Below are 27,020 nucleotides of genomic sequence, written 5' to 3'. Positions count from 1 at the left end.
TGCCAGTACCACGCTGTTTTCATTACTGTAGCTCTGTAATAGAGTTTGAAGTCAGGGATGGTAATGCCTCCAGAAGTTCCTTTATTGTATAAGATTGTTTTGGCTATCCTGGGTTTTTTGTTTCTCCATATAAAGTTGATTATTGTCCTTTCAAGATCTGTGAAGAATTTTGATGGGATTTTAATGGGGATTGCATTGAATCTATAAATTGCCCTTGGTAGAATTGCCATTTTTACTATGTTGATTCTCCCAATACAAGAGCAAGGGAGATCCTTCCATTTTCTGGTATCCTCTTCAATTTCTTTATTCAATGCCTTAAAGTTTTTGTCAAATAGATCTTTCACTTCCTTGGTTAGAGTTACCCCAAGATATTTTATGCTGTTTGTGGCTATCGTGAAAGGTGATGATTCTCTTATTTCTCTCTCTGCTTCCATATCCTTTGTGTATAAGAGGGCGACTGAATTTTTGGAGTTGATCTTGTATCCTGCCACATTACTAAAGGCGTTTATCAGCTGTAGGAGTTCTTTGGAGGAGTTTTTGGGGTCGCTCATGTACACTATCATATCATCTGCAAATAATGCAAGTTTATCTTTCATAATTTGTATTACCATCAAAAAATATCTTTTTAGACTTAAAAACATCTTAGATGAACAATTTAAGTTTTTATATTTCTCAACATTATAAACTGTATATCTCTTCTTTAAAAATATATTTATTTTTTCATTTTATTTTACATTCTAACCAAAGTTCTCCCTGTATCTCTTATGTAAGTTTATTTTCTGAATCTGATAACAAAGAAAAGTATAAATATCTAGTCTTTGATCTTCATCAGAGACCCGAGAAGGATACCATATTATCTGAGTAAACTGAAGTGAAGAGCAAGTAACTTCCAAAACTACAGAAATGACAGACAGCTCATGTGTTGAGGGCAGGAGAAGCCTGGCAGGGTGCTGGCTGTGAAGGGCTGTACAAGTGCTGGATGGGAACCTGAGGTGAGATTAATCACAAACTGGCATGATATGGCAGGCACCACTACATGGGAACTCAAGGACACGGAGCCTTATGCAGGCTGGCCAGAAAACGCAAGCTTCTTTGTGCAACCATGGGACAGTGTCGACAAAAACATCTGAGATCCTTCTGGGGAGGTGAATACCCAGAAAACATACACTTAAAGAAGAGAATCATCCAGATCACCTCGGAGGCCTAGCCACGGTCCCCAGGAAAAGCTATGATCCCTAGCACAGCAAGATGGGACTGGAGCTGTCAGGCAAGGACAGGCACAAGATAGGGGTGATTTCTGTTAAGTCTTAGACAGAAGATCTTCTGAGCAGGGAGGAGGAGATATGATTTAAGCCATTTGACTTACTGAGACTAGTAGCCCTTCCCTACTAACAGAGCTACTATAAAAGACAGGGGGTGAAAACACATGAGAAGAAACACTTCCTCCATCTTGTCATCACTGGAGTCATCTTTGATTTAGCCTGAAACTAACCCCCCCAACACTTTTCTTTCTAGCTCCACTGTGAAAATTCCTGCGCCAAAGTACCAAACCCTGTTCCAAAAACTCAGGGTCAAAAACAAAAATGTTTTTGGTTTTTGTTAATCTGTTTGCTTGTCCCCTGCAACTGCCAACCAGGATACAGGTTTTCTGTATTCTTTGCTTTTAAAAACTCCCAGTAAAGTGCATTGGAGACTGCTCTGTGAGAAGTGTTTCCAGGCAGGCCCAGGCCAACTTAATACACTCTTACTCATTTTGGACTTTGGTTGTACTGTGTGGTCTTTGGGGCTCTACCCTAAAACTATAGTACCTTCTGATTTATTTTTTTAATTGACATCTTTAGAAAGGCTCTATTTCATTGCATAGTTACATCGTCTGCATGTATGACTGTGTACCACATGCATGTAGTGCCTGTGGAGGCCAGAAGAAGGTTGGAACCCATAAACAGGAATGCTAGTGAACCACCATGTGGGTGCTGGGAATTGAACTCTGGTCTTCTGTAAGAGCAGCCAGTACTTTTAACTGCTGGGCCATCTCTCCAGCTCATACTGACACTTTTCTTTTGGTTTGGTTTTGTCTTTTGGAGACAGGGTTTCTCTGTAGCTTTGCAGCCTGTCCTGGAACTAGCTCTTGTAGACCAGGCTGGCCTCGAACTCATAGAGATCCTCCTGCCTCTGCCTCCTGAGTGCTGGGATTAAAGGTGTGTGCCACCACCACCTGGCCCTACTGACACTTTTTGTACTTCAAATGTTTAGCTCTTTTGTTTTAGCTTATATTTTACCCAAAGAGGCTCCTATAACTATCCTTATTTGTTCTAAAGTTAATCTGTAACATATTCTTTATTGTTTCTTATAGTTCCCGTCCATATATTCTATCTCTTATTTATACTTCATGCCCCCCCCCCCCTTTTCATTTGGCTTTTCAAGACAGGGTTTCTCTTTGTAGTCCTAGCTGTCCTGGTACTTGCTCTGCTAGCATTGAACTCAGGGATCTGTTGTGGGACATTACTTCAACTTGGCAAAGATGTGTTACATTTGTTTATGCTGTGGAATATTACTTTAACTGTGTAAAGGTGTGTTACATCTGTTTGTGCTGTATTTGTTTAAAGATGTAAGGATGTGTATTTCTTTATGTAAAGACATGTTGCATTTGTCTTAAGTCACCTGACTGACCTAATAAAGAGCTGAACAGCCAATAGCTAGGTAGAAGAAAGGATAAGTGGGGCTGGCAGCAGAAAGGATAAAAAGGAAAAAAATATAAGCTTTAGAGAAGAAGAGAAGAATGAGAAAAGAGAGGATAGAGTGAGGGGAGATGCCCAGGACAGAAGCCAAGCACACACAAGAAGCAGTGAAAGTAAGACTAACAGAGAAAGTGAGAAGGGAAAAGGCGGAGAAAGAGAAACAGGTTAATGTAAGTTAAAAGAGCTAGCCAGAAATGAGCCTGAGCTAGGTCAAGCATTTATGACTAAGAATAAGTCTCCATGTCATGATTTAGGGGCTAGTTGGTGGCCCAAAAGAAAAAAATCTCGGTATAGACCTTCCTCTGCCTCCCAAGTGCTGGGATTAAAGGTGCGTGCCACCATATCTGGCTCTTACCCCTTTTTATTTAATTATTAATACCTTTAGTCCTAACAAAGTATAAACTACAAAACAAAATGAAACAAACAGCCCCCTCAAGCCTATAATCTATATTTTCTCACTCTGAATCACTGTGCCCACTATCTCTGGACTGTGTTGAAACACTAGTGTCTTCTACTACAAGTCAAGCACAGGGCTTCCGTCAAATCATTTACACTCAATTTCCCTTTCAGAGAGTGATGAGGAACACAAACTCAGTGAAGACAACTCACCAGAAGACTAACAGAAAATGAATGTGGAAACAAAAAGAGTGAAAACGGAAAAAAACCTGGAGGACATATCCATACCAACAGAGGTGCAACACACACACACACACACACACACACACACACACACACTTGCGCGCGCGCACACACACAATAAACATGAGAAGGCAAGCCACTATGTCAACTCAACAAATTCACAGATCCCCAACACCAGAAACCCAAGATAATGAGATACCTAAAATACAAGACAAAGGCTGTAGAGTTACTTTTCAAAAGGATCAGTGATACATGAAGGACATTAACGAGGACACAGATGAAGAAAGGAAACTTAGGACCCAGACAAGGAAGTCAGTCAAGTAGATGAAACAGCCATTTGGAACAGGAATTTTAGTTAAAATTCAGCATGGAATTGAAAATTCCTTTTTTTTTTTTTTTTTTTTTTTTTTCCGAGACAGGGTTTCTCTGTGGTTTTGGAGCCTGTCCTGGAACTAGCTCTGTAGACCAGGCTGGTCTCGAACTCAGAGAGATCCGCCTGCCTCTGCCTCCCAAGTGCTGGGATTAAAGGCGTGTGCCACCACCGCCCAGCAGAATTGAAAATTCTTAAAATTAACCAATAGAGCATGCTAAACATGAAAGGCCCAGTCAAACAAATAAACAACCCCCATCCTGAACACTATCATGAACAAAGACTAGTAAAATAAAAAATATCAAAACAAGGCTGAGGCAGCAACATGTCCAACATACATAAATTTATACAACATTACAAGAAAGATCACTGAATAATCTTTCTAGAACTTTGGGATATGTTTAAGACACCAAACCTAAGAATACATGGTGAAGAAGTTGACACAAAAATCTAACTTATTAGACACTGAAATGATAGCAGAAAATTTCCAAAATTCAAGACAGGAATGGACATCCACACAGGAGGCATTTATAAACTTAAGTGAGTATCACCAGAGAAGTTCTACCTCACATCACAGTCAAGACATCGAAAGCAGAAGGCAAGGGACATGCTGTAAGTTGTAAAATAATGTCACTTCAACTGTAGAGAAAACTCAGCAGTACAACATCCAATCTCTCATCAGCAACTCTCAAAGCCTACAAAGCATAAATGATACGTTTTAAGCCCTGAGAGTACATAATTGTAAACAAAGATTGTTATATCCAGCAAAGCTATCTTTTAAAATTTATAGAGAAATATGTATACTGCCAGTCAAGCACAAGCTAAAGCAATTCAGGACCCCTAAGCATGCGCTGCAGAAAGTCCTTAAAAGGAGTATCGTACACAGAGAAGCAGAGAAGGAAGTAAGGCAGTCTTTTTTATTTTTTTGTTTGTTTGGTTTTTCGAGACAGGGTTTCTCTGTAACTTTGAAGCCTGTCCTGGAAATTAGCTCTTGTAGACCAGGCTGGCCTTGAACTCACAGAGATCCGCCTGCCTCTGTCTCCTGAGTGCTGGGATTAAATGCGTGGGCCACATTGTGTTGTCTTTAAAATTTTGACTGCTAAGAGACACTGGAATAAGCTGTTAAATTAAGCCAATCTATATATTTTAAAAATATCTTGACTTCAGAATTTAAGTCAAAAGGTATGTTGCAGTGTGGGAGAGGTTATGCTTTTATTTCCACAGGAAATGAGAAGCTGTGGATTCATTCCAGATTAAAGAAAATCAGGTTTTATTGAGAAAGTCCCCCTAAAATCTTGTCTACAGACATAAAAAGCCTTAAAAGAACTATAAGATATGTAATGTATATTTTACCTATTCAAACAAAACAACAAATCATCCTTAGCTGACTTGTGCATACCACATATTCCATATTTGTAATGTATTCTTTAAAAGATTATATATTTTCAGAACAAGGAGACCAACACCAATAAAAATGAATGGCCTAGATGGTCCAGCAATTAAGAGTACCTCTGTTGGAATTTCCTATGAATTCTGTATCCAGAACAGCTTCAAGGCTGCTGGATAAGAGATTCAGCCTCACAGACTACTCCAACAAAGACTTAACAATTATCCTGATTTTCTCAAGGTTCTCCCAAAGATATCAGTGCCTCCAAACAACAGGCAGTAGTTTATAGAATGACACCCATATTCTCAAAAAATGAGTTATAGGTGTTATAGATCATTTAATGGGGCTGGTTACAAGTTGTTATTGGTCAGAGTAAAAAAAAAAGAAGCTAAATAAAAGTGTTAAATTCAAATATATCTTTCTAAAGGAAAAAAGGAATATGATATAGAAATTATCATATATAAGGTATATATATTATATATATTTTTTCAAATGAGACAAAAGGGTAGATTATTGGATCTACTTTAATCCAAAAAATACCATTAATTTCAAAATACTTTTCATTGGTATAACTTTTGGTTTTTTGATACAAATTTAAGGTTAATTTTGTTATGCTGTATTTATGTTTCTACCCTTGTTTAAGGTATTGTGCTTATACAGTTCATTTAAAAATGTAATGTATAATTAAGAAATACAGATTAATAGTCATTTATAATAGATTTATAGTCCTGTTAGGTATGTTTTCAAGGTCATAAACATATATATTTAGATAGCAGATGCTCTTCAGACACCTATAGAATATTCAAAGACCTATGGAATATGGCATTTCTCTTGTAAACAAAAGGCTTTTCTTGACAGAGAGACAAGTATGCCCGGTAGCATCAATCTCCTTTCAAGAAGATAATAGGAATCAAAGAAACTCCATATAAATTTGCTTTTTTTTTTAATTGCAAAAGTCAGCCATCTGGGCAAAGAAACTGCGACTGCCTCAATTGTTGACAGTATACTGTCCAAACAGAATCAGCAGGGCATAAAAGAAAGTGAGTGCCAAACATTGCCAAGACAAGGTAAAACAGTCCTAAAAATTCCTTGCTTTTCAAAAATGTCTGTCAGATATACTGAAGGCCAAAGTTGGATGCACCAACATTACAGAAGACCCTTGGGTGATTGTCCAGGCAGCAAGATATCTCTGTCATTAGGTAACATTTTACCCTTCTGGAGTCTTTGACAGAGTTGAAGACTAGATAGTCATAATTAAAGTTTTCCCTAGTTATGATAAAAGGTAAATTATCTATAAAATTTTAGAGCCATGAAAATAATATAAATTTGCCAAATATAAATGAACTGGATACTGTAACTGTAATTCTTACTTATTAACTGTTTTGTTACATATAGTTTTACTATGTTAAGGTTAAAACCTTTTTAATTAGACAAAAATGGGAAAATCTTGTAGAATAATCCTGTACACTGCGAATATATATTACTCTCATTGGTTAATAAAGAATAGACTGGCCAGTACAGTAGCCAGGCAGGAAGTATAACCAAACCAAGAATGCTGGAAGGAAGAAGGGCAAGGTGCAAAGAGAAGCAAGATGGACATGCCATACTGAGAAAAGGTACCAAGTCATGCGCCAAAGCACAGCTAAGAAATATGGGTTAACATAAATGTAAAAATTAGTATGTAACAAGCCTGAGCTATTGGTTGAGTATTTGTAATTAATATAAGCCTCAGTGTGTTTATTTAGAAGCTGCTGGCAAAAAAGAAACATCTACCAACAGTTTTGATTTAAATTTCCCTAATTGCTAAAGATAATGTGTGTGTGTTAGATATTCCTAGCCTATACTTCAACTTTTGTGAAACTTCTGTTCATATTCAAAGAAATAAGTTTGGATAATTCTTAGAAAGTTAATAATAAATCTACAATATGAACAAGCTATACCACTCATTGGCATATGCCCAAAAGAGTTGCCATCCTACTTCCTAGATACTTGCTCAGCCATGCTCATAGCCATTCTATTCACTATAGCTAGAAAAGAAAATGAACTAAAAACCCTTCAGCTGATGAATGAATAATGAAAATGTGGTACATACACACTATGGAATACTGTGAAGCTGTAATGAAAGTGAAAGCCATGAAATTTGCAGGTAAATTGATGGAACTAAAAAGATTATATCGAGGTGACTCAGATCCAGAAAGACAAAAGCTGCATGTTCTCTTTCAAGTTCTAAATCTTAAGATATGAGTATATACCCCAGAATAACCGCAGAAATCTTAAAGTCAAAGGTATTATGAGGGAGCACTAAAGATGGGAATAGTAGGGCAGAATGATATGAAGGGAAGCGGGAAGTTATCTGGGGAAAGGAGAGGGAAGTCAATAATGAGGAGGGTGTTGACAAAGACAAAGAATCATACTATTTTTATTCACCTAAAATTACGTATAATACATATAAGTGTAAGCATGCACATAAGTGCATGTAAGCAGTGTGTGTGTGTGTGTGTGTGTGTGTCTGGTGTGTCTCTGTGTGTGTTTATCACTTGGACTGAAAATGTGATACCTAAGAGCCATACACTATCTAACAAAAACCCCAGTGCTAGTCATGAAAAACCCCATTTCAAGTTGTTGGTCAGATTTGTTCAAGAGACTCCCAAAATAATATAGGCTATGGCCATTGTTCATGGTAGGCTTTCAGAGGGTGATGGTAAGTCTTACTGCTGAAGACACCATACACTTCAGACACAGGACCCAGAGGACAGGACGTGATGTTTCCTTTCTGAGGACTAGATTTGATAGTACTACACCACCAAGGGATGAAATTAACTGGTAGTCCTACCTGTCAGTGATGCTCATGAACCACAACAAGGAGCAGCACGACATGATATCCCTAAAGGTGCAGTAGTGGCCCTAACATTTGGTAGCAACCAACAGAGGTCTAATTGTCCTTAAAGGCCACTCAACAGGAGAGCAATTGTGTCTGATAATAGAAACTTACCCAACTATCTGAGGCTAGTGGGCTCATGGATCTTAAAGCAGAACTTCCAGCTAACACTTTTCTAAATCTGCCTAATTCCTAGCTCCATTCTAAATACTCATCCTTATACCCACAGATAAGGGTGGTTGTCACTCTTCATCAAAGGAGTTTCTCTCGGAAGCAGAGGCAGACATTATAAGATGTCACAATGGTTCAGAATACAAAGAACAACTTATTGTGGTATTCCTAGACCCAGGGTTACATTGACAAGACATCTTAACACCTAAGTCATCAGACAAATACATGTTAAAACTGCACTGAGATCCCATCTCATTCCACTATGAATGACACAAAGAATACAAATGACAACAAATGCTGGCGAGGATGTGGAGAGAGGAGCTTTGATGATGCTCAAAGGATAGGAATGCAAACTGGTGCAGCCAACCCCCAACAGCACACCCTCCCTTGAGCTCTATATCCCAGCCCACAACTTCACCTGCCTTCCTGAAGGCCAGAGTGCTCCTAGGGATTCTAGACATTGCTCACCTCCTACTAACATTCCTTAAACCTCACCCAACAACTCCAGACTGCACTCCTTCCCCTGGGCTCTATATTCCAGCCCATAACTTTGGCAGAAGACTTTTGCTTTACTGGAAGCCAGGGCAGATACAGGAATCCAAGGTAAGACACTGAGAACCTCCTGCTAACACCCCTTAAAGCCAGCCCAATATCCCTGCAAAAGTACTCCCTTTCCTGGACTCTTGATCCCAGCACACTACCTTGGCAGGAAATGTGCTACACTGGAGGCCACTCCATACTAGGAATCCAAGAGACCAAGCAGGTGCCCACAACCCCAGAGCAGCAGTTTCTCAAAACACTAATATTAGAACTGCCCTGCCACCCAGCTATACCACTCCCAGATATTTACCCAAAGCACCTGAATTCAACATGTCACAGAGATACTTAAATGTCTGTTTATTTTTCTGCACTTCTCACAATAGCTTTGGAACAGAACCAACCTAGAGGTCCATAGACAGGTGAATGGATAAAGAATATAAAGTATATTCATGAAACAGAATTTTAATCAGCTATAAAGGTAACGTTAAAACATGACATTTATAGAAATATATGTGGAATTGGAAGGTATTATGTTATAAATAAAATAAACCAGACCCAGAATTACAAATGCTGCTTGTTTTCTGTCATATTTGAACTGATTAAATTCAAGTGTGTGTGTGTGTGTGACAGAGAGAGAGACAGAGACAGAGACAGAGACAGAGAGAAGACAGAGGAGAGGGAAAGAGAGGGAGAGGAAACTACAAAGGGTTCATGACGAAGGAGAAAGCGATTTTAAATGGGAGGGGAGAGAAATGGAATATATGTGGTCTCAAAGCTGAAGGGGGCTATTTGATGGCCTATGAGGACCAGTAAAGGTGAGGCAGACATATGGGTGAGAAAAGCTGAGTGTGGAATGTGTAAGGAGAGAGCACAATCATATCCAGGTACAAAAATTCCACAATAAATACATTATATCTATATACTCAAAATTTAATTTAATAAACCCACCAATGGATTTAGATATTGGAATTATGAGACATGAATTTAAAAACGGTTTTGATTAATGTAACTGACAACTTTGATAACAAGATGAAAAATTCTTTCAGAATCATGGAAGCTATAAAAAAATCAAATGAAATTCTAAAATCAATACACATAACTCAAGAATGAAAAGTGTGTAGTCACTCAGCTCCAGGTAAATGCTAAGGAAAAAAAGTCCCACCTACAAGCTCCAAAGGAGACTGCTTCCAGCAGTATTAGTCATAGCAGCCTAGCAACAATGAAGTGTTATTCTTTGAATGTCACAGGACATATTAGTGATAAGTAGCCATGACACAGACAGATTCACCAACAACAGAAGTACAGGCACCGTGTGATCCCAGCTTTATTGAGTTCACAAACAGGCACAATTAATCTGACAAATCAAGGAGGGAGACAGCACAATCATGTGAGGACAGCGGCATTTCCAGGATATTTTTAGTGCTCAAATTTTTTATTGGAATGCTCAAATTTCTTAATTACAGAAATACAGTAATTTGTCCACATTGCTACAACTATACAAAGGATATATTTAGGATTGGGCATGCTTTCTATACAGTACATACAAAAGGTTGACAAGATAATACCTATGCTTCAATAAAACTATTGAAGTGAGGTAAGAGCAAATTACTCTTTTATACATGCATCTTTTATTAACTGAGATAAAACATCCCTAGCCATAAGTAATTCCTTCTTCCTGTTAGTGTCATGTGCCCAATGTAGCTGAATTCAAAAGTTATCTGGCTTAGTTTCTTCAGAGAACACATCTGCCATGCGGTTCTATGTGGGGAGAGAAGGAAGGCACTGAAAGCCACCTGAACCACTGTAACCATTCTCCCTGTCTTTAGTTGTATCCCTCATCCTATGACAGCCATGAAAGCACAAACTCCCCTCAAGTTTCAGGCCAAGTTCTGGGTGGGCTCAAAGGCTTCAGCTTTATTTGTTCTCTGAAGACACCCCTTCAGCTTAAAAATGTAGAGGCACCTTTGGTCTGTTGTTCTTCTCTTCTCCCACACTGCATCCTTGTGAATTTATACCCTTTAAAACATTTCTGTATCATAATTTTGATGGGAGCTTAAGGAGGGATCAGAGACTAAAACATGTATTTCACTTGCTATGCTCTATTCACTTTTTCTTTGCATTTATATTTATTAGGCTACGATTAATTTACTATGATCTGATACAGAGAGCATATAATTTTCTGTACACATTGTAGCATTTTATTAGAAGGTTTTGCTTTTTGCAGCATCTTCAACTGCAGCCTATAAGTGATAGATACTACGAAAAGGTGCACTCATCGACTTGTCATCTCTGGGAAACTTTCAGCATGCATCACTATGTTTTATTATCAAACAGGCACAGTGTGAATGGCCATACCCAGGGGAACACAGGCATAAAGTCCACAGACCAAGCTCTAAAAATCACCTTTGACATCTCCGTGCAGCTCTGCTTCTAGCTTCTAAAAGAACTGATTTTTAATAAAATTACTCCAGGTGAAAATAAAAGGAAAGCATTAGTATTCTTTCAATATTCTGGGGTGTTTATATCCATTGTAACAAGACTGTGCTTTCATATGTAATCACCAGACAGCTGAGTAATCTCCAGAATATATTAATCAAATTAAGAATAATGCACCTATTCTAGTTTTTAGACAAACAGTGTGAGGAAGAGCAGCTTTCTTTCCATTTCTAACGCATTCAGTAGGAAATTACCATTGCTGTCAAATCACACCATGAAACTCATTCTGAGTTAGAAGAGAATGAGGATACTATGAAGTCTGTCATTTGTATGTCCTTAATTTGGTGGCTTTCCCATACAATAAATCCTGCTTTGCAAAACAGAAACCAGACCTGTGCTTTCACCAGCCTCCCTAGTAGCATGTAACCTGGGCTCCACAGATCAGACAACCATGACAACATGCTTTACTCAATAGAGAGAAGCATGAAGAAGAAATCTACGTCTGGGGAGGGCGGCAGGAAAGTAAATGGGGGCTGCTGTAACACATTCTAGAATCTAGAGTTCAGAACTGTGGTGTGACTTAGGGAGTCTGCAGAGTTGTGAGGAGAACAACCTTGTGGTAGGAGCAAACTCGACTTATTCATAGCTATAGACTACAAGCTTGATTTTCTGGATATCCTTGATATACTGTATAGTACCTAGTTTCTCTAAAAAATTTCCTCTACTTTTTCAGCTACCTAAAGAAAATTCTATTCTCAACTAAACCTCAGTTCAGATGGGAAGTACTATCATAAACAAAAAACTGTTTTAAAAACAAAAGTATCTTGAAAATAAAGTAAACCAACAAACAGAAAAGGTGAAACTGGATCCTTAAAGTATATCCAAAATTTTATAGAAGACTTCAATGTAATGCCATTAGAGGAGAAAGTTGAAAAACATAAAAATACAGGTATCAGCAAGAATTTCCTAAAAAAAGACTCCTGTAGTCCAGGAAGCTATAGCAAGAAAAAAGAATCAGGATTACATGAAATTAAAAAGCCTTTGCACTACAAAGCAAACAATGAGCTGAGTGAAGACAAAAACTAAAGAATGGGTCAATATTTGACAAAAATTAATACCTATAATATCAAAAAAGCCACTAATCCAAATCAAAACGACTCAATTACTAAGTAAGCTGATGAAACAGATGATTTTCAAAGGGAGTAAGAAAGGGTAATAAACGTGAAAAAAATGTTCAACATCCATAGCTATAAGAAAATGAGATTCTCTCATCTCAGAAATGCTGCCAAGGTGTGGGGAAAGGGGAACCTTATATACTGATGGTGGCAACTCAAATCAGTGTAGCTAATACCAAAACTGTTCTCAAGTCAAAAAACTTTTATGTCTATAACTTACACTTGCATTCTAAATTAATATTTAAGTTTCTTACTTTACATTTCTCTTAAAGAAGGGTCCTCAAAACTAGAAAACAAGGCTTACCATCTTTATCAGCAGTTTCTCGAGGCTTTGATTTTAAAGTGAAGATCTTCCGTAGCTTACAGTTAGCAGAGACAATAATTCCATCCAACGACTGGAACACTGCTCCCTTGAATATCTCACTGGTGAATGCGACCAAGTCAATGCACAGATTGCACCACTAGGAACAAGGGAAGCAGATACAAGTTAGGACCTTCTAAGGTGCAGAGGCAGAGACTCTTGGCCAGAGTTGAGGCGGTTATCCGAATCCTCTGACTTGGCTCCAGTGTGCTCTTTTTGTTTGACTTAAGTTGCCTTAAAAGTGGCCTTGATTTTCCTCCACAAATCACCATAACCTGAACTACACATCAGTTAGCTGACTATTATGTCCCTATCATGAGACATCAGAGCTGCTCTGGAAAGTAGCTCTCTTGTCTGTGGGTACCATGCTAGTGTGAAGTTAAAGGCAGGTGCTTTATGACACCTAACGCTTGAACATCAGAGACAAGGAGCCCGTTGTTTTTTCAAGGGGATTAATTTGATTACAATTAGCTACTTTATTTTTAAAAGGAAGGGATTAAATTAGAATCTTTGTTAAATGGTACCCAGTACTATCTACTTACAACCAATTAACCTATTGTACAGAAATAGATCCTTCTAAAGGATTTGTAATTATGCCGTGTGTGTGTGTGTGTGTGTGTGTGTGTGTGTGTGCCAATTCTGAAGTACTCTTGCAGGTACTAATTCCAGTCTATTAAACAATTAGATCCCTTAGTACCTCATCAAATGAATTCTATGGTCTGACTGAATAAGGAGAGAGGAAAAACAACCAATAGTGAGAAATTAAGACATATTTAATATTGCAGGATAAAAACAGAAAAAAATTGAAATTAAAACAAAAGTAGTATTAAAATTCCATTTACTTCTTTATTAAATATTAGGGTCTTTGATTATTTTTAGAAGCACAGTTTATAAATATGGCTTTTTCTAGGAGCGTGCTGATTTTAATATGGAGCTGAGCCTATGATGTCTCAGTAGTAGGTCAGATAGAGACTGGAATGGTTTACCAATTACACCAAAAAGATTATATCTTTATAGGTGACTCAACAGTAAAATTACATTCCTGGGCCATGAGAATACTATGGTCTCTTTGGGAGTATATGGCCTGGAGCTAGCTAGGGAAAAAGTGGGGTTAGGTATAGCTGGATAATGATAATCAGCTGGATTGTGGGACTTCGGGGCCGGGTGTTGGGTAGGGCATCAAGCCTCTCAGACCATGTCTTAAAGGCTTAGCAGGGGACCTCAGAGTATCTACAAGGTAAATGCTTCTGAAGTTCTGGACATAATAATGTGAAAATGCAGAGCACTGGGAAGATAAGTTTGGGTCACTCTTGATGTAGGAATATTCTGAGTGACAGAGGAGGCCTTTGGGGATAAGGTGGGGCTGTGTCAGAATAAAGATCACTGAGACAGAGAATAGTCTTGTATCTGTAGTCAAACAAGGGCAAAGTGAGAAGACTGGTTGGGAGGTTGACTCGGGAGTCATTAGAATACAAGGAACAAATCCGAGAGGTAGGTCCACGAGGTACAACGTGATGGTCTGGGCAAGTCCAGATCACAGGGAATGGAGGTGTGGGTTTTCTTTATCCATTAGTACACCATATAAGCACTATTGTTCTATGAGTATTGTTTCTTCCTCTGAAAGACTTAACATGCCCCAGTTCTAGCTAACTAGTTCAAGTCACCAAAAATGTCACTGATTCTTCCTCTACACATGGAGTATATATTAAGTGCTGGGCACCGACCTCACTTTTGAAGATATAAATACACATGAGAAGCAGACATGTGGCTTCTACTCAACACAGTTACCACAGAGGGGGGTCATACACGCAAATAAAAGCACAGTGCTGTCAAGGTTCTACCTGATCATCCCGTTAAGTCAGCTAACTGATTCTCTTCTCTGTAATTTATTTGTTTTCGCCAGTTTTAGACAGTAACCCACCACCTGACCCCGTGTCACATGAGACTTCTGTCTCACTTACGCATCATGCTTTCTAAACTTCCTCCTCCCTGGGTTATCACCTTTTGATTACTCTCTTTTTCCTAGCATTCCATATTCTGAGATTGTATTAATAGGACTGTAATATTATACCCAATGGAGCTAAACGGTACTTTGTGACAACCCTCCCTTCTACCATACACCTTTACCCCCTTTTATATTTTGAATTAATTTCTCGTTGTATAATCTTCCCTTTTTAAAATAATGACTCTTAAGTCTTCTACTTCTTGGAAAAGTTTGAAGATGTCATTCACATTTGGTTTTCAATAAGAAGTTTACCATGTTGAGAACACAGCTGAACATGGTTGTGTTCTCACCTGAAGGCTCTGTTCCTCTCTCCCTGCGTATCTGCACTCTGCTAGGGAATTAGAGCCCACCTCCTTCTAACAGAGTCCCACGAAAGCAGCCTGTGTCCAGGGCAGGCATGATGCCCTCATTCCCTCTCCTTGACTCGTGCTTGTTTGCAAAGTCTTCAAATAATAATAATAATAGTGATGTGTCTGTACACGAATATATGAAGATATAAATGCACTCATGTCCACACACACACTCTCATTTCTTAATAATTAAACAAATGTCTGATAATTGGTATATTTATTCCAAAGGTTTACCATCTAGAAGGTGAGTCCTGAGAAAAATGGGGAAACCTTTCAAAAATCCACCTTGGCTAGAGAAAATAGAAATATATACATGTATATTATGGTTTAACAGATTTTATAAAGGTTATAATTTTCATAAGCTTCAACAAACAACTTGATATATATATAAATATTATGATATATGCTATGAAGTTTGGAGAAAAAGGATAAACTTTACTACTAACAAGTGGTTTATATGAATTATAGTTGATCTTTATAAAATAGATTTTCATTATTCTTGGAGGTATCATCCATTATTAAAGTCCTTATGATTTTCAACATTTCCTTGATCTTTAATTATTTCTATGTATAACTGTAATGAAGCAGGGAGGAATTACTGAACTCAAGTGTTTGTAATGTGAGGTTTAATACACAGGCTACAGAAAGAGCTTCCCTCATCTTCACCATCTCGGTGAATGTTCAGTGTCCACTTGAAAATGCTAATACTCTGTAGTCATTAGATAAAGTTTCCACAAAGGCCGAACAGTTCAGGCTGATTGACAGCGCTTCCACAGCACAGTCTTCCTTGTTTCCCGGCAGTTTTAAACAGAAGATTCTAGAAATTTCACTACACTGTATTTGCCTTTCCCCATTGGGCTCTCTTAGTTTTTCATACACTTTCAAGCTTTCTTATTTAAGTGTGTACACATTTAGAATTGTCATATTATGCCAGTAATACTTTTTTTCTGTGGCAAATACTTGAGAAAAAAGGATAATTATTTTGGTTCATATATAAGAAGCTTCATATCTGCTGGATCCGTTACAAAGCAGAAACCGGATAGGGAAGGACAATGTGGAGGAAAGCAGAGAGGAGACAAGAAGGGGCTAGGGCTGTTGGAGGGAGACTCACTTCCTTCAGCCAGTGCTCTCCCCTGTTGACATACACTCCACAGCTCCACCTCCAAATAATATATTCAAATTCTTAGTCTACCACTGAAACCACTGAGTAGGCCAGAGCCCCCAAGATCGAATGTATGGAAACACTCTCAAATACATGCTGATAACTGCACTTTACTGATCTCCTAGGTAATGGTCACCATGATTAACCACTGGGCGTGGGAGGAGGCTGTGCAGATAAAAAGCACTTGCTGTACAAGCCTGAGGAGGACCTGTGCTGTGCTCTTTACATATTCTAGGTACTAATCCTCTGTCAGACTGCCTGGGACTAGGGACTGGAGAGAGCAGCAGCAGTATCAATAAACCAAAGGGGCCAGTTAGTGAAGGGCTGGAAAGCCTTTCCCACTGAGTCTACATGGAACAAACAGCTGGAGGAGCCAGGACACAGGCACGAGAGAAAGAGGGTGCTCTGCATGATCATTAAAGTCACAATACGTCTTTTCCTAGCTCAGTGGATCACTCCCATTCTTCAGAGTTGCTGTCTTCCTTCCTTCCTTCCTTCCTTCCTTCCTTCCTTCCTTCCTTCCTTCCTTCCTTCCTTCCTTCCTTCCTTCCTTCCTTCCTTCCTCCTCTCCCTCCTTCTCCCTCCCTCTCCCTCCATCCCTTCCTTCGTTTTTTGTTTTGAGAGAGGATTTCTCTGTGTAACAGTCCTGGCTATCATGGAACTCATACTGTAGACCAGGCTGGCCTTGAACTCACAGAGATTCACCAGTCTCTGTCTTCTGCGTGCTGGGATTAAAGGTGTGCAACACCACCATCTGGCTTATTATCTCTCTTAAGAAACTTTTTATCTCAATTACACTGTGTTTCTGGTACAACTCTTAGACCTGGACTTAGGAACCTAGACACATCAGTGGGTGCCCTCCAAATGCCGAGCCACATCTGTAACAAGATGATAGGAAAGATTTTCTTCTACTCTGTGGACTTCCTATACAAATATTTCACCTGTGCTGCAGACCCTATTAATTTCATCCAAGCCCATTTTTCTTGAAAAATGAGTGGGTTTAATTTGGGCCCCTGATTCCATGCTGCTTTTGTTACTATGGCTCTGAAGTGTGACCTGACGTCAGGCATTGTAACAAAACATTGATATGCATCATAGACCACCACCAACTATTGAAAGTTAGTTGTAGTAAAGAAGAAAAGAAATGGATTTCAGTGAGTCCTGACTAAGTGGGTACTTCCAGTGTTAAATGTGATATTTTATCATTTTTAAAATTGTTCTTGACATTGAAAACTCAAGTTAAACATAGAAATTTCAGTAACTGAAAGGTTAAAGTGAATTTTCATAATTACGAATACTATGGAAAATTAATTTGGAAGGTTAACATTTAAAGATAATTGAAACAGAAAGTGGCCTATATATAAATATTCACATCTGTTTGGCTATAAGAATTTTATTTTATTGCCTGTTGGTACCTAAAGTATTTAGCTACAGAACAGGAACAGTGAACAATTCAGCAATTCCATTCTGAACCAGGACTCCTGGAAGTCTCAGGCAGATAGCTAAGCAAAGTAGAAGGGTTTTAGGGCACAGTGTGCACCTTATTAAGTAAGAGGCTTCAAGGTCACAGGATGTAGTAGGCGCAGATTAGGAAACTGAGGTGTCTCCAGAGGTCAGAAGTCAGGAATTTTGTATGAGATCTTCAAGTTTTTAAATGTCAGCTGGAGTGCTTTTAGCAAGCTCTGTTGAGGCTTAGCATCAATATAGATACAAATGATAATGGATTGAAAAAAACATGAAGGACCTGGCCAAAACAAAAACCAGATAAGTAGGGCAGGTATCACACTGACCGAGGGCATGGTGTCCCTGATGAGTGGGATATGCTTAGCGTCTCTACTGCTTGGGATAGAAACTGCCCTTAAAACACTACTCAACAGACACTCATCGGAAAGCGAATGTATCAGCCTTCTCCTTCATCGTTGTTGAATCTGGAGGAAAATGAGGGACATGAGAGAGAGAGTTCTTAGCATCTGTTTGAATACTCCGAGACACTTGTGAAATCACCAAGAACAATACAGAGCTTATATAATTTGTTCTCAAAACCCTCACTAATTTATCAGAAGGTACATTAAGACTTGCCAATTTGTCTGGAAAGTATTTGAGTACTTACTGTGTACCAGATACTGACAGGAACTAGAGAGCTAAAAGCTCAACAGGGCACGCTAACAGTCTGATGGAGAAGACAGGCAAGTAAGCAAGTGAGTGAAGGGCACAGGTTTGAAGTTATGGGCGTTGGGAAATTCAATGACAATGATGAGCATCTTCCAGAGGACCAACCCCATGAGCTTTAAAAGAAGCAGCATTAAAAGTATAAACTGCAGCTATGGTCTTTACCCAGGGCTCTCTGTACTGCCGGACACTCTTTCTAAAAGCTTTATTGTTACAACATGTAAATCCCAACATCCTTGTGTCATATATACTCTACATGCTTCATATTGTCTGCATTTTATAGATACAGAACACAAGAATTTCCAGACCAGCAATATCATCAATTTTACTAATGTTTGAGAATTTTACACATGAGCACTATATCTACATTACCAACCCCTCCATTTCTCAACTACTGTATCTCCCTCCCAAATTACTTAATTCCCATATATACCATACATATTATGTCTACATATAAATATATTCTTATAAATATATAAATTTATTTATATAATATAACACAAATAATATATTAGTTCATATATATATATATCACACACACATATATAAGATACACATGCATCCTATTGAGTCCCTTTAGCTTTGCTCATATGTACACAGGTCCAAGAATGATCTGTCTTTAAGCTGTACAAAGTATTTGCACTACATGTTTAAATTATATAAACACACACACACAGACTTAAAAACAGCAAGCGTCTCAACCCTGGTTTTGTTTTTACTCCTGTAGAGGACACCACGTATCTGGATGTACTGTATCTACTATGTGCAAGTGTCTTAACTCATTTAGACACAGGAAACTCAGGTTGCTTCATATCCACTCTTCTATGGCTATCACCCAGTCCTCACAAATGCTAGCTCAAATTACAGCAAATGGCCACATTATTTTTACTTTCTACCTATTCCATTGGTTGTAGACCTCACTACCAAAACAATTTCCTCAACCACAGAACTGTTTTCTTTTTTTAGTCCTAAAGCTCTTCTTTCTTTGTGTGCGTTTTGTGGTGGTGAAACTCAGAATCTGAGACATATGACACGCTCTTCTCGCTCACCTGCACCCCAGCCTATCACAGCTTTAGTAGGCCCTTTCCCCGTCCCAGTGTCCATGCAGGCGCACGTGCACATGAGTGGAGGCCTCAAGTGAGCATTAGTTCTTTCTTGACTGCTCTTCACTTTGTTTGTCAGCACAGGGTCACCTGCTGAACAAGTCAGCTGGCCCCGGGACCCACCCTCTGTTCTGCCTCCTGAGTGTTAAGATTCCAAGTGGCTGCTACTCCTGTTTAGCTTTAGCCTGGGTTTTGGGGACTTAAACTTCAATCCTTATGTTTAAGTAGTGAGCACTTTATCCACTCAGCTATCTCCCCAGTCCTATTCATATTTTATTTTGGAAGATTGTACTAACTTTTCCATTTATAAAACTTACATGAAGATTTCTTTAAGAATAAATTGAAGTTTAAAAAAGTGGGCCAATTTAAAGCAAAGAAATAAGCATATCCTAGAACAGGCGGTACACAAACAGGTACTGAGAGCAGGACAGACAGGCACTGAGAGCAGGACAAACAGGCACTGAGAGCAGTACCATTAAAATAAAACTCGGACTGAACGGAGCTTGAGAGGGACCAGTTAGCCAAGCAGATCCTTCCGACATCACCAGCAGGTCACGTCTTCTGCTGAGCCAGGCTGCTGTGTTGTGCGACCATGCTTCTTCAGCTGTTTGAGAGCTGGCAAAAGTGATGCTAGCCTGTGTTCCTCAGAGTTGTACCACTTCCGGCCTCCAAGCTTCTGCCCAACTGTCCCTTTGCTGGAGGTGCTGGGTCTCCTATGTTTTACTGTTTACAAGCTTTCTAAGCCTACCCGCTGCTGTCCCTGCATGAAGACTGCAGCTGGTCAACAAATAATTTTACAGAGTTGGTAGCATCTCTCTCTAGGGTGTCTCCTTCACAGCTTTGCTAACACTGTGTTTAAATAATACTCTTTTGCCCAGCAGATGTCAAGGGTCAGGGAGGCATTTTATTCACTTTTAATAGCATCTCGGTGCCTAACAAAAGGCCTATACATAGAGAGGGCCCAAAATGAGTATCTTGGGAGTTAAATTTAATCCTATTTTAGGCAACATTTGTGTGATACTTACAATTTTACGCTTGATCATGAAGAGTGGGATTTTTGCATGAAGAGGGGTTGAGGACAGTTCCTTATGGACTGTTGATAAATACAATCTTCTTTTGATGTTTCCTAAGTCAGTAATTCTGGAGAAAAAAGACAGGAAAGAAGAAAGATTCCCATGAATTTAAAATACATTTCTTTGGATAATCATTAAAATGATATAATTCATCAAATAAGCCCTTTCCAACACGGAGTTCGAACACAGAATTGAAGAGTTGTCATTTTCTTTCAAGAAGTAATAAAATTTCTTTCTTAAATTCAAAGTGCTCACAGGCCTGAATGTATAAATTCACTTAATATGCTAATTTATTTCATCATTTTACACTAGATTTCCACAGTCCTCCAGCCTATGAAAAAATTCAATTTATATGAACTGAGAAACCGCTAGCCTTTAATAACCATGCTTGTTTCATCCCCTGAAGCTTGTGTTACCTTGGGACATACTGTCACCTACTAAATAGGAAAACATTATGGGTTTCTCTCCCGAAAAGTGCACCTGTCATTTTATGTAGGCTCTTCGTCTTCGTGGAGACAGACATGAAGCACTAACTGTCGCTTTCACTTCCCAGGCACATGTCTTCCAGCTTGAAATTCAATACACAAGTTTATTGCTCACTATTCAGGTCACCCCACACTGATACCAAGGACACCAAGTCTGAACATCTTTAATAGATTTAGATCACAGCCATGATCACAAAGATTAGATTTGCTTCAAATGGAGAGGGGCTCATTTTTATGTGCTCCTTCCTTTCTGTCTCAAAGGTAGCACCCCAGGCTGAAAATCCACACTGACTCTGCTGCTGTGCTGCTGGCCAGCCTGATGCTTTCTTAAAACCTTCCTTTGTATCTGAAAAAAATAGCTTCCCCTATGTTAGCAACTTCTCTATGGATGTATAACATTGGATAATTATCAATTCCTCGAGGGGATATTTCACTTACATAACTATTATTAATATTTATAGTGCAATTATTTTTTTTAAAAAAATCAAACTAGCTCTTTTTGCCAGGCATGGTGGGGCACACCTTTAATCCCAGCACCTGGGAGGCAGAAGCAGATTTTATGCATGTGAGTTTGATGCTAACCTCATCTACATAGAGAATCTAACCTGGGTAGAGCTACATAATGAGACCCTGTCTCAAACAAAACAAAACAAACAAACATAAATACAACATATTCAATTCTATAGTTCTTCTATGCTTCCTATTCCCTGCTTTTCTAATCTCATTATTACCTATAAAATAGCTATAATCTCATTATTACCTGCAAAATACCTATAATCTCACTACCAGCTGTAAAATAGTCTATCATGTAGGAAAATAGCTAGCATTAATAATACTATGAGATGATTTCAGAGTACTCTTTAGACCAAAAAAAGAAAAAAGAAAAAAATCTATTCCTCTTGCACTAAATGACAGGATCATTAAACTTAAAAACAAGAAAAGTTTGCAAGCTGTTATCAATTAAAATTAAAGCTCTGAATGTGGGCTGGAGCCAGGCTGAGGAAAATGGAAATGCAGCAGTCTCCACTTCCTGGCCCACCGTGAGGTGACCTGGGCTGCTGCACTGCCACATCGTCCCTGCCATGGGACAAATTAAGTGTCTTCCCTCAAGCTGTCTGTGTGAGCTATTCTCTCAGCAGCAGGAAGAGACAGGTATGACGACTGAGTGTGTTGAGTGGACCAAACGTTAGCATCAGGGATACTATGAAGTGATGTCTCTGGTGAGCTGGGGAAGAGATGGACAGGACAAAGACTACAAAGGAGAAGGAGCAAAAAGAGGAGCCATGTTAACCAAAAATTCTTCAGTAACCCAGTTTCAAGGTCTGCTTTGCTTGAAAGGAAAAACAACGAAGTTGTCTGACTCATTACGGCTGAACTGCCATACAGGATGACAAGAATATTCATGTATTTATTAACACATTCAAAAAATACTATGTCAGGTGATGTACTAGGAATACATCAGTGATGAAAAGGTGAGAAGGGCAAAGGTCCCAGTCTCTTGGAACTTCTTTGCTAGTGAAAAAGTATAAAGAGAAAAAAAAAAAGAAATGAAAGTTACCAAAAATGTAATGCAGAAAACAAGCAAGATTCTAATAAGAAGCCAAGAATTTGCCTACTTCTGACAGCAGCAATAACATGGTATGGATCTCAGAGGAAGACACGGGCAGGAGGTAAAAGACGTAGGCAAGGGCCAATCACACACGGCCATTACCCCAAGGTGAGGAGTTTACAAGCTTATTGCTCAAAGCAGAGAGCTATTAAAGAGTCTGCACTCTACCCTTGGCTAGGGATAGTTATCAAAAACAGTTACAGGGTCTTGTCTATTTTTTATTGCCATTATTTTTATTTATATGTATGAATGCCTTTGTCTGTTGAGAGTGTGCACATGAGCACAGTGTTCACAGATACCGGAATAGGGCTTGCTCAATCTACTTTCTTATACACCTCTGTACTGCCTGCGAAGTGGTGGCCCCACCCACAATGGGCTGGCCTGCCCACATCAGCCATTAACTAAGAAATTCTCCCAGAGACTTGCCCACAGGCCAGTTTGGTGAGGGTATTTTCTCAACTGAGTTTTCCTCTTCCCAAATAACTCTAGTTTGTGTCATGTTCACATGAAACTAACCAGGACACTTGAATTTGTGTTTCTGAAATTGTGAGTGCATATGGGGAAGGGAGAAGGCATCAGGCAGCTAATTGTTCACTTTTCGAACATAGAATTCTAGAAAAGAAGAAAGGCCAAAGTTACCTGTCCTAGTTGAAGTTTGCTTCTGTAGAGTATATTCTGATCTCTCTAGAACCACTTATGGTAAACAAAATAGAATCTATGAGTTTATCGGAGCTAGCTTTTATAATACATAAATATAAACATACAAACTGCCCAAACATCTCTCTTTGGCAAGAGATGCACTCGTGGGTACTGCTTGGAGAGTTCATTTGTTAAATCTAAGTAAAGTACATTTAGAAAGGACTGGAAAGTTGGAGCAGTGACTAGAGTTCTTTGTATCAAGACTTATATCTTTCAATGATGTGGGAAGGTCTTCTGTTTTGAGTTGATTTCACTGGTTAATAAATAAACTGCCTTGGCCCTTAATAGGACAGAAAATTAGGTAGGCGGAGTAAACAGAACAGAACACTGGGAGGAAGTGAGGCAATCGCCATGCCTCTCCTCTCTGAGCCAGATGCGATGAAGCTCCAGCCCGAGATGGACGCAGGTCAGACATGCTGAATCTTTCCCGGTAAGCCACCACTTTGTGGTGCTACACAGATTATTAGAAATGAGTTAAGCAAGATGTGAGAATTAGCCAAGAAGAGGCTAGATATAATAAGCCAGGCAGTGTTTATATGAATACAGTTTGTGTGTTGTTATTTTGGGTGTAAAGCTAACCATGGGGAGCCGGGCAGGGCGAAAAACAGGCCTGCCCGCAGCTCACTACATTTCAACTTATAAGTAAATATTAGCTGAGGTCTCTCACTCTTGTGAGACTTTGACAATATAATCTTTTGGGCTATTCTCATAAATGCAGCTGTCTGTGCACCCTCTTTTGGAATCACGTCTCCAAAAGCAGAATATGAGATAGGAAAGTGTGTATGGGTATCTTGAGAAGCGATTCTATCAAGCAGGACTACAGAGTCAGGAGAGTAAGAGTCAAGGAGGGAAGCTCAATGTAAGAGCCAATGTAAGAACTAGAGAAGAAAGCTCAGAGCTAACACTGTACTGTCAGGGCCTCTAGATACAGGTAAGGAAGCATCATCAATGCCAACATTGATGTCTCTGAAGAAACAATCATAACACCTACAGAATACACTACAGAAGAAGGAAAACACAGCCACGTATGTCTAGGCTCCACAGTTGAAGGGACACCTCTGGGGACCTTAGCATCCAACTGTATCCATCTTGAGCAAGTTTGCACCAAACTGTCCACCACTATTGCAGCTGCTTAACAGAGGAGTGTCCAGATAATATGACATGGTAGGGACATTGCAGGGGCTGCAATGATTACAAAAGTAGCATGCTTATTACATATTAAATACATTCATGCTATTATTTTGCAACTGTACTTCTCTGAGAAATCCCCTTCTCTGTTTTGCCAACAAAAATTATAATCATCCATTAGAATTTGTTTTGAAATGATATGTCCTTTCAGATAACATCCCAGATTTCCAGATTAAAAAGAAGTGCATTTCTCTTTGACTTACTATATTGTATATTTTTTACTTCTATTTCTATTTTTTTCATTTCCCCTTTGATCTATATCGATGATTAGCCTCCAGTTTATAGGCCATAAGAGGATGGAAATCTTGTATTTCTGAAAGTGAGTAGCATGCAGTTTCGTGTGTTTGAATTTTACTACTTGACACTCATGTTTTAATTGCATTTAAAGAGGTTATAGAATTTGGCATTATTATAGAGTCTAGAGAAAGCACTCACTTTAACTTCCACAGAGACATCTATGCTGAAGGACTCCGCAATTTACCAAGTTCCCCGGGCTCAAGCATAAGAGGGTAGGTTCCTTTCATTTTGAGAGAAAGATTCAGTCACTGACACCGGTTTAAGTTGGTTACAGTTTTCAAAAAGTACAAGTTAGTTAGTTTTTAACTATCTACTACTAACTAACTGTAGCTGAAACATGTCATACTGGGGGATGTGAAGGTGACTTAGTCACTAATGTGCTTGGTTGGCCAAACAAGAGGGCATGAGTTTAAATTCCCAGCATGTGTGGCTGTGTGTCCATAATCCTAGCACATGGGGGAGGGCAGAGATCAGCTGATCCCTGGAGCTTGCTGGCCAGCCGCTAAGGACAACTGGTAAGCACTGGGTTTGGAGGGATCTTATCTCAAAAGATGAGGTAAAAATGATGGAGGAAGACACCCGCCCCATCTCTGGCCTCTACGTACATGCACTCATTTGCACACACACAATAGACACACAGAAATATGGCCTACTTGCTCTGTTTAATCATTGTGAAGCAAGATTTTCTAGTTTTTTTCTAGGCTTTACCATGTATTATTTGGACAACAGTGGAAAATCATTTAATCTCCATGCTTTAATTTTTTCACTTGTCAAATACAGCGAGTGGCCAGGATCTCTAAGACTGTTGTTGGGTCTGCATTAGAGAACACGTGAGAAATGACTGGTGTGGCTTGACACAGAGGAAGCTTCCCAAGGCCTAACCTTCACTGAGTTGCCTATCTGTGGATTATTTAGGAAGCTCTGTGGACTGGGGGTTTTAAGCTTTCTCATAATTAACTTTAAGTAGATTATTCACATCTACAAAGTCCTCTATCATTAGTTCCATCTTCTGTAATGAAAAGTGTAAACACTTTGGATTTTAAGCCATGACATCTTTTATTCTGCTAAAACAGTGTAGGTGTCCCTATAGGTTGCCACTAGTGCGTCCCCTTTATGTCCCCGAGTGTTGCATCTGGTTATGACGATTCTTACAAAGACAGTTCAGGGGTTTCAATTAATTTCATTTAATTTATTGATGAGCTTCCTCTTTTAAAACCTTACCAAAATTATGTGTTTATTCAATTATTTACTGAGCACTTCCGCAGTGCCAAACACGGAGTAGATAGGGAGACTAGCATTGAACAACACGGTGTCTCTATCCTCATAAAGCATGGGGAAATAGTAAGAAATAAATGATATAGTGTGTCATCCCTAACAAGGGCTATGAGAGAACAAAGAAGGCAACAGAGAACGGCAGGAGTGGAAACCATTATTTATGAGCAGTCAGTTAGGTCAGACCTCTTTCAGAGGATGGCATACATCAGACAGAGTGTGATGAAGAGCAGATAGGAATCACACACACATCTGAGGGAAAGAACACTCTAGATAGAACTGTATGAAAACACGAAGGGGTTGTTTCTCTGCCACAGTAGATCTTTCTGAGCCCTCAATACAAGTATTAAGAAAGGCAATACTCTGGGCTGTGAGGCTCAACAGGAAGCACACAACAGGCACCCAGCATGAGAGTCACCCTCACGGAGTTTATAACGGGTTCACGCCACACAAAGCAGATCATGTATATCTAGTCACTGTGGATATGACACTGGAGAAAATCTTCAAAAGGTCATGTGCCCGGTTATGAACCAGGCCTCTAAATGTGGCAGGAGCTATCCACTGTCTGCAAAAATCAATATGCAAACCTTCCCCCAACTCATAATCAAGAGCCGTTGGTTTTGGAGGAAAACAAAATCATGTGCTAAGCTTAAATGGTTCCAAAAGCAAGCTGAGTTGCTACTTTAAAAAAATTAAAATTAGTCATTCACGAGAGAAAGAATATAAATGCCGATGTGTGACTACTTCAAAGCTTCATTATGCAAAGGCGCTGTTTTGGGGGCAATTTAGTTGCTCTAAGAAGACTGCTTGTAAAGCGGCTCCTCACTTGTAATACAGGCTTGATTTTCACCCCTTAAAACCTCCTGTGACCTCACAACAAAGAGAAAGAAGAAACAGCGGCATTACTCTTCTT

At 39.1% G+C, this 27,020-nt stretch overlaps 1 protein-coding gene across 3 annotated transcripts in view; it reads right to left on the bottom strand.

The window, feature by feature from the left end:
- Nucleotides 1-27,020, bottom strand: part of Cfap20dc (CFAP20 domain containing) — a 299,498-nt gene that overhangs the window by 209,893 nt on the left and 62,585 nt on the right. For all 3 annotated transcript variants that reach the window (XM_057769705.1, XM_057769704.1, XM_057769706.1), the window contains 2 exons: nt 20,510-20,624; nt 12,639-12,795 (listed from right to left, as the gene is read on the bottom strand). In XM_057769705.1, the coding sequence (XP_057625688.1) occupies nt 12,639-12,795; nt 20,510-20,624 (272 nt within the window). The remainder of the gene's footprint in view (nt 1-12,638; nt 12,796-20,509; nt 20,625-27,020) is intronic.

This window comes from Chionomys nivalis, chromosome 5 (genome assembly GCF_950005125.1).
Source record: "Chionomys nivalis chromosome 5, mChiNiv1.1, whole genome shotgun sequence".
NCBI classification, from domain to species: domain Eukaryota; kingdom Metazoa; phylum Chordata; class Mammalia; order Rodentia; family Cricetidae; genus Chionomys; species Chionomys nivalis.
Note: the sequence above shows the minus strand (reverse complement) of the source record. Positions and strands in the feature narration are given on the sequence as shown.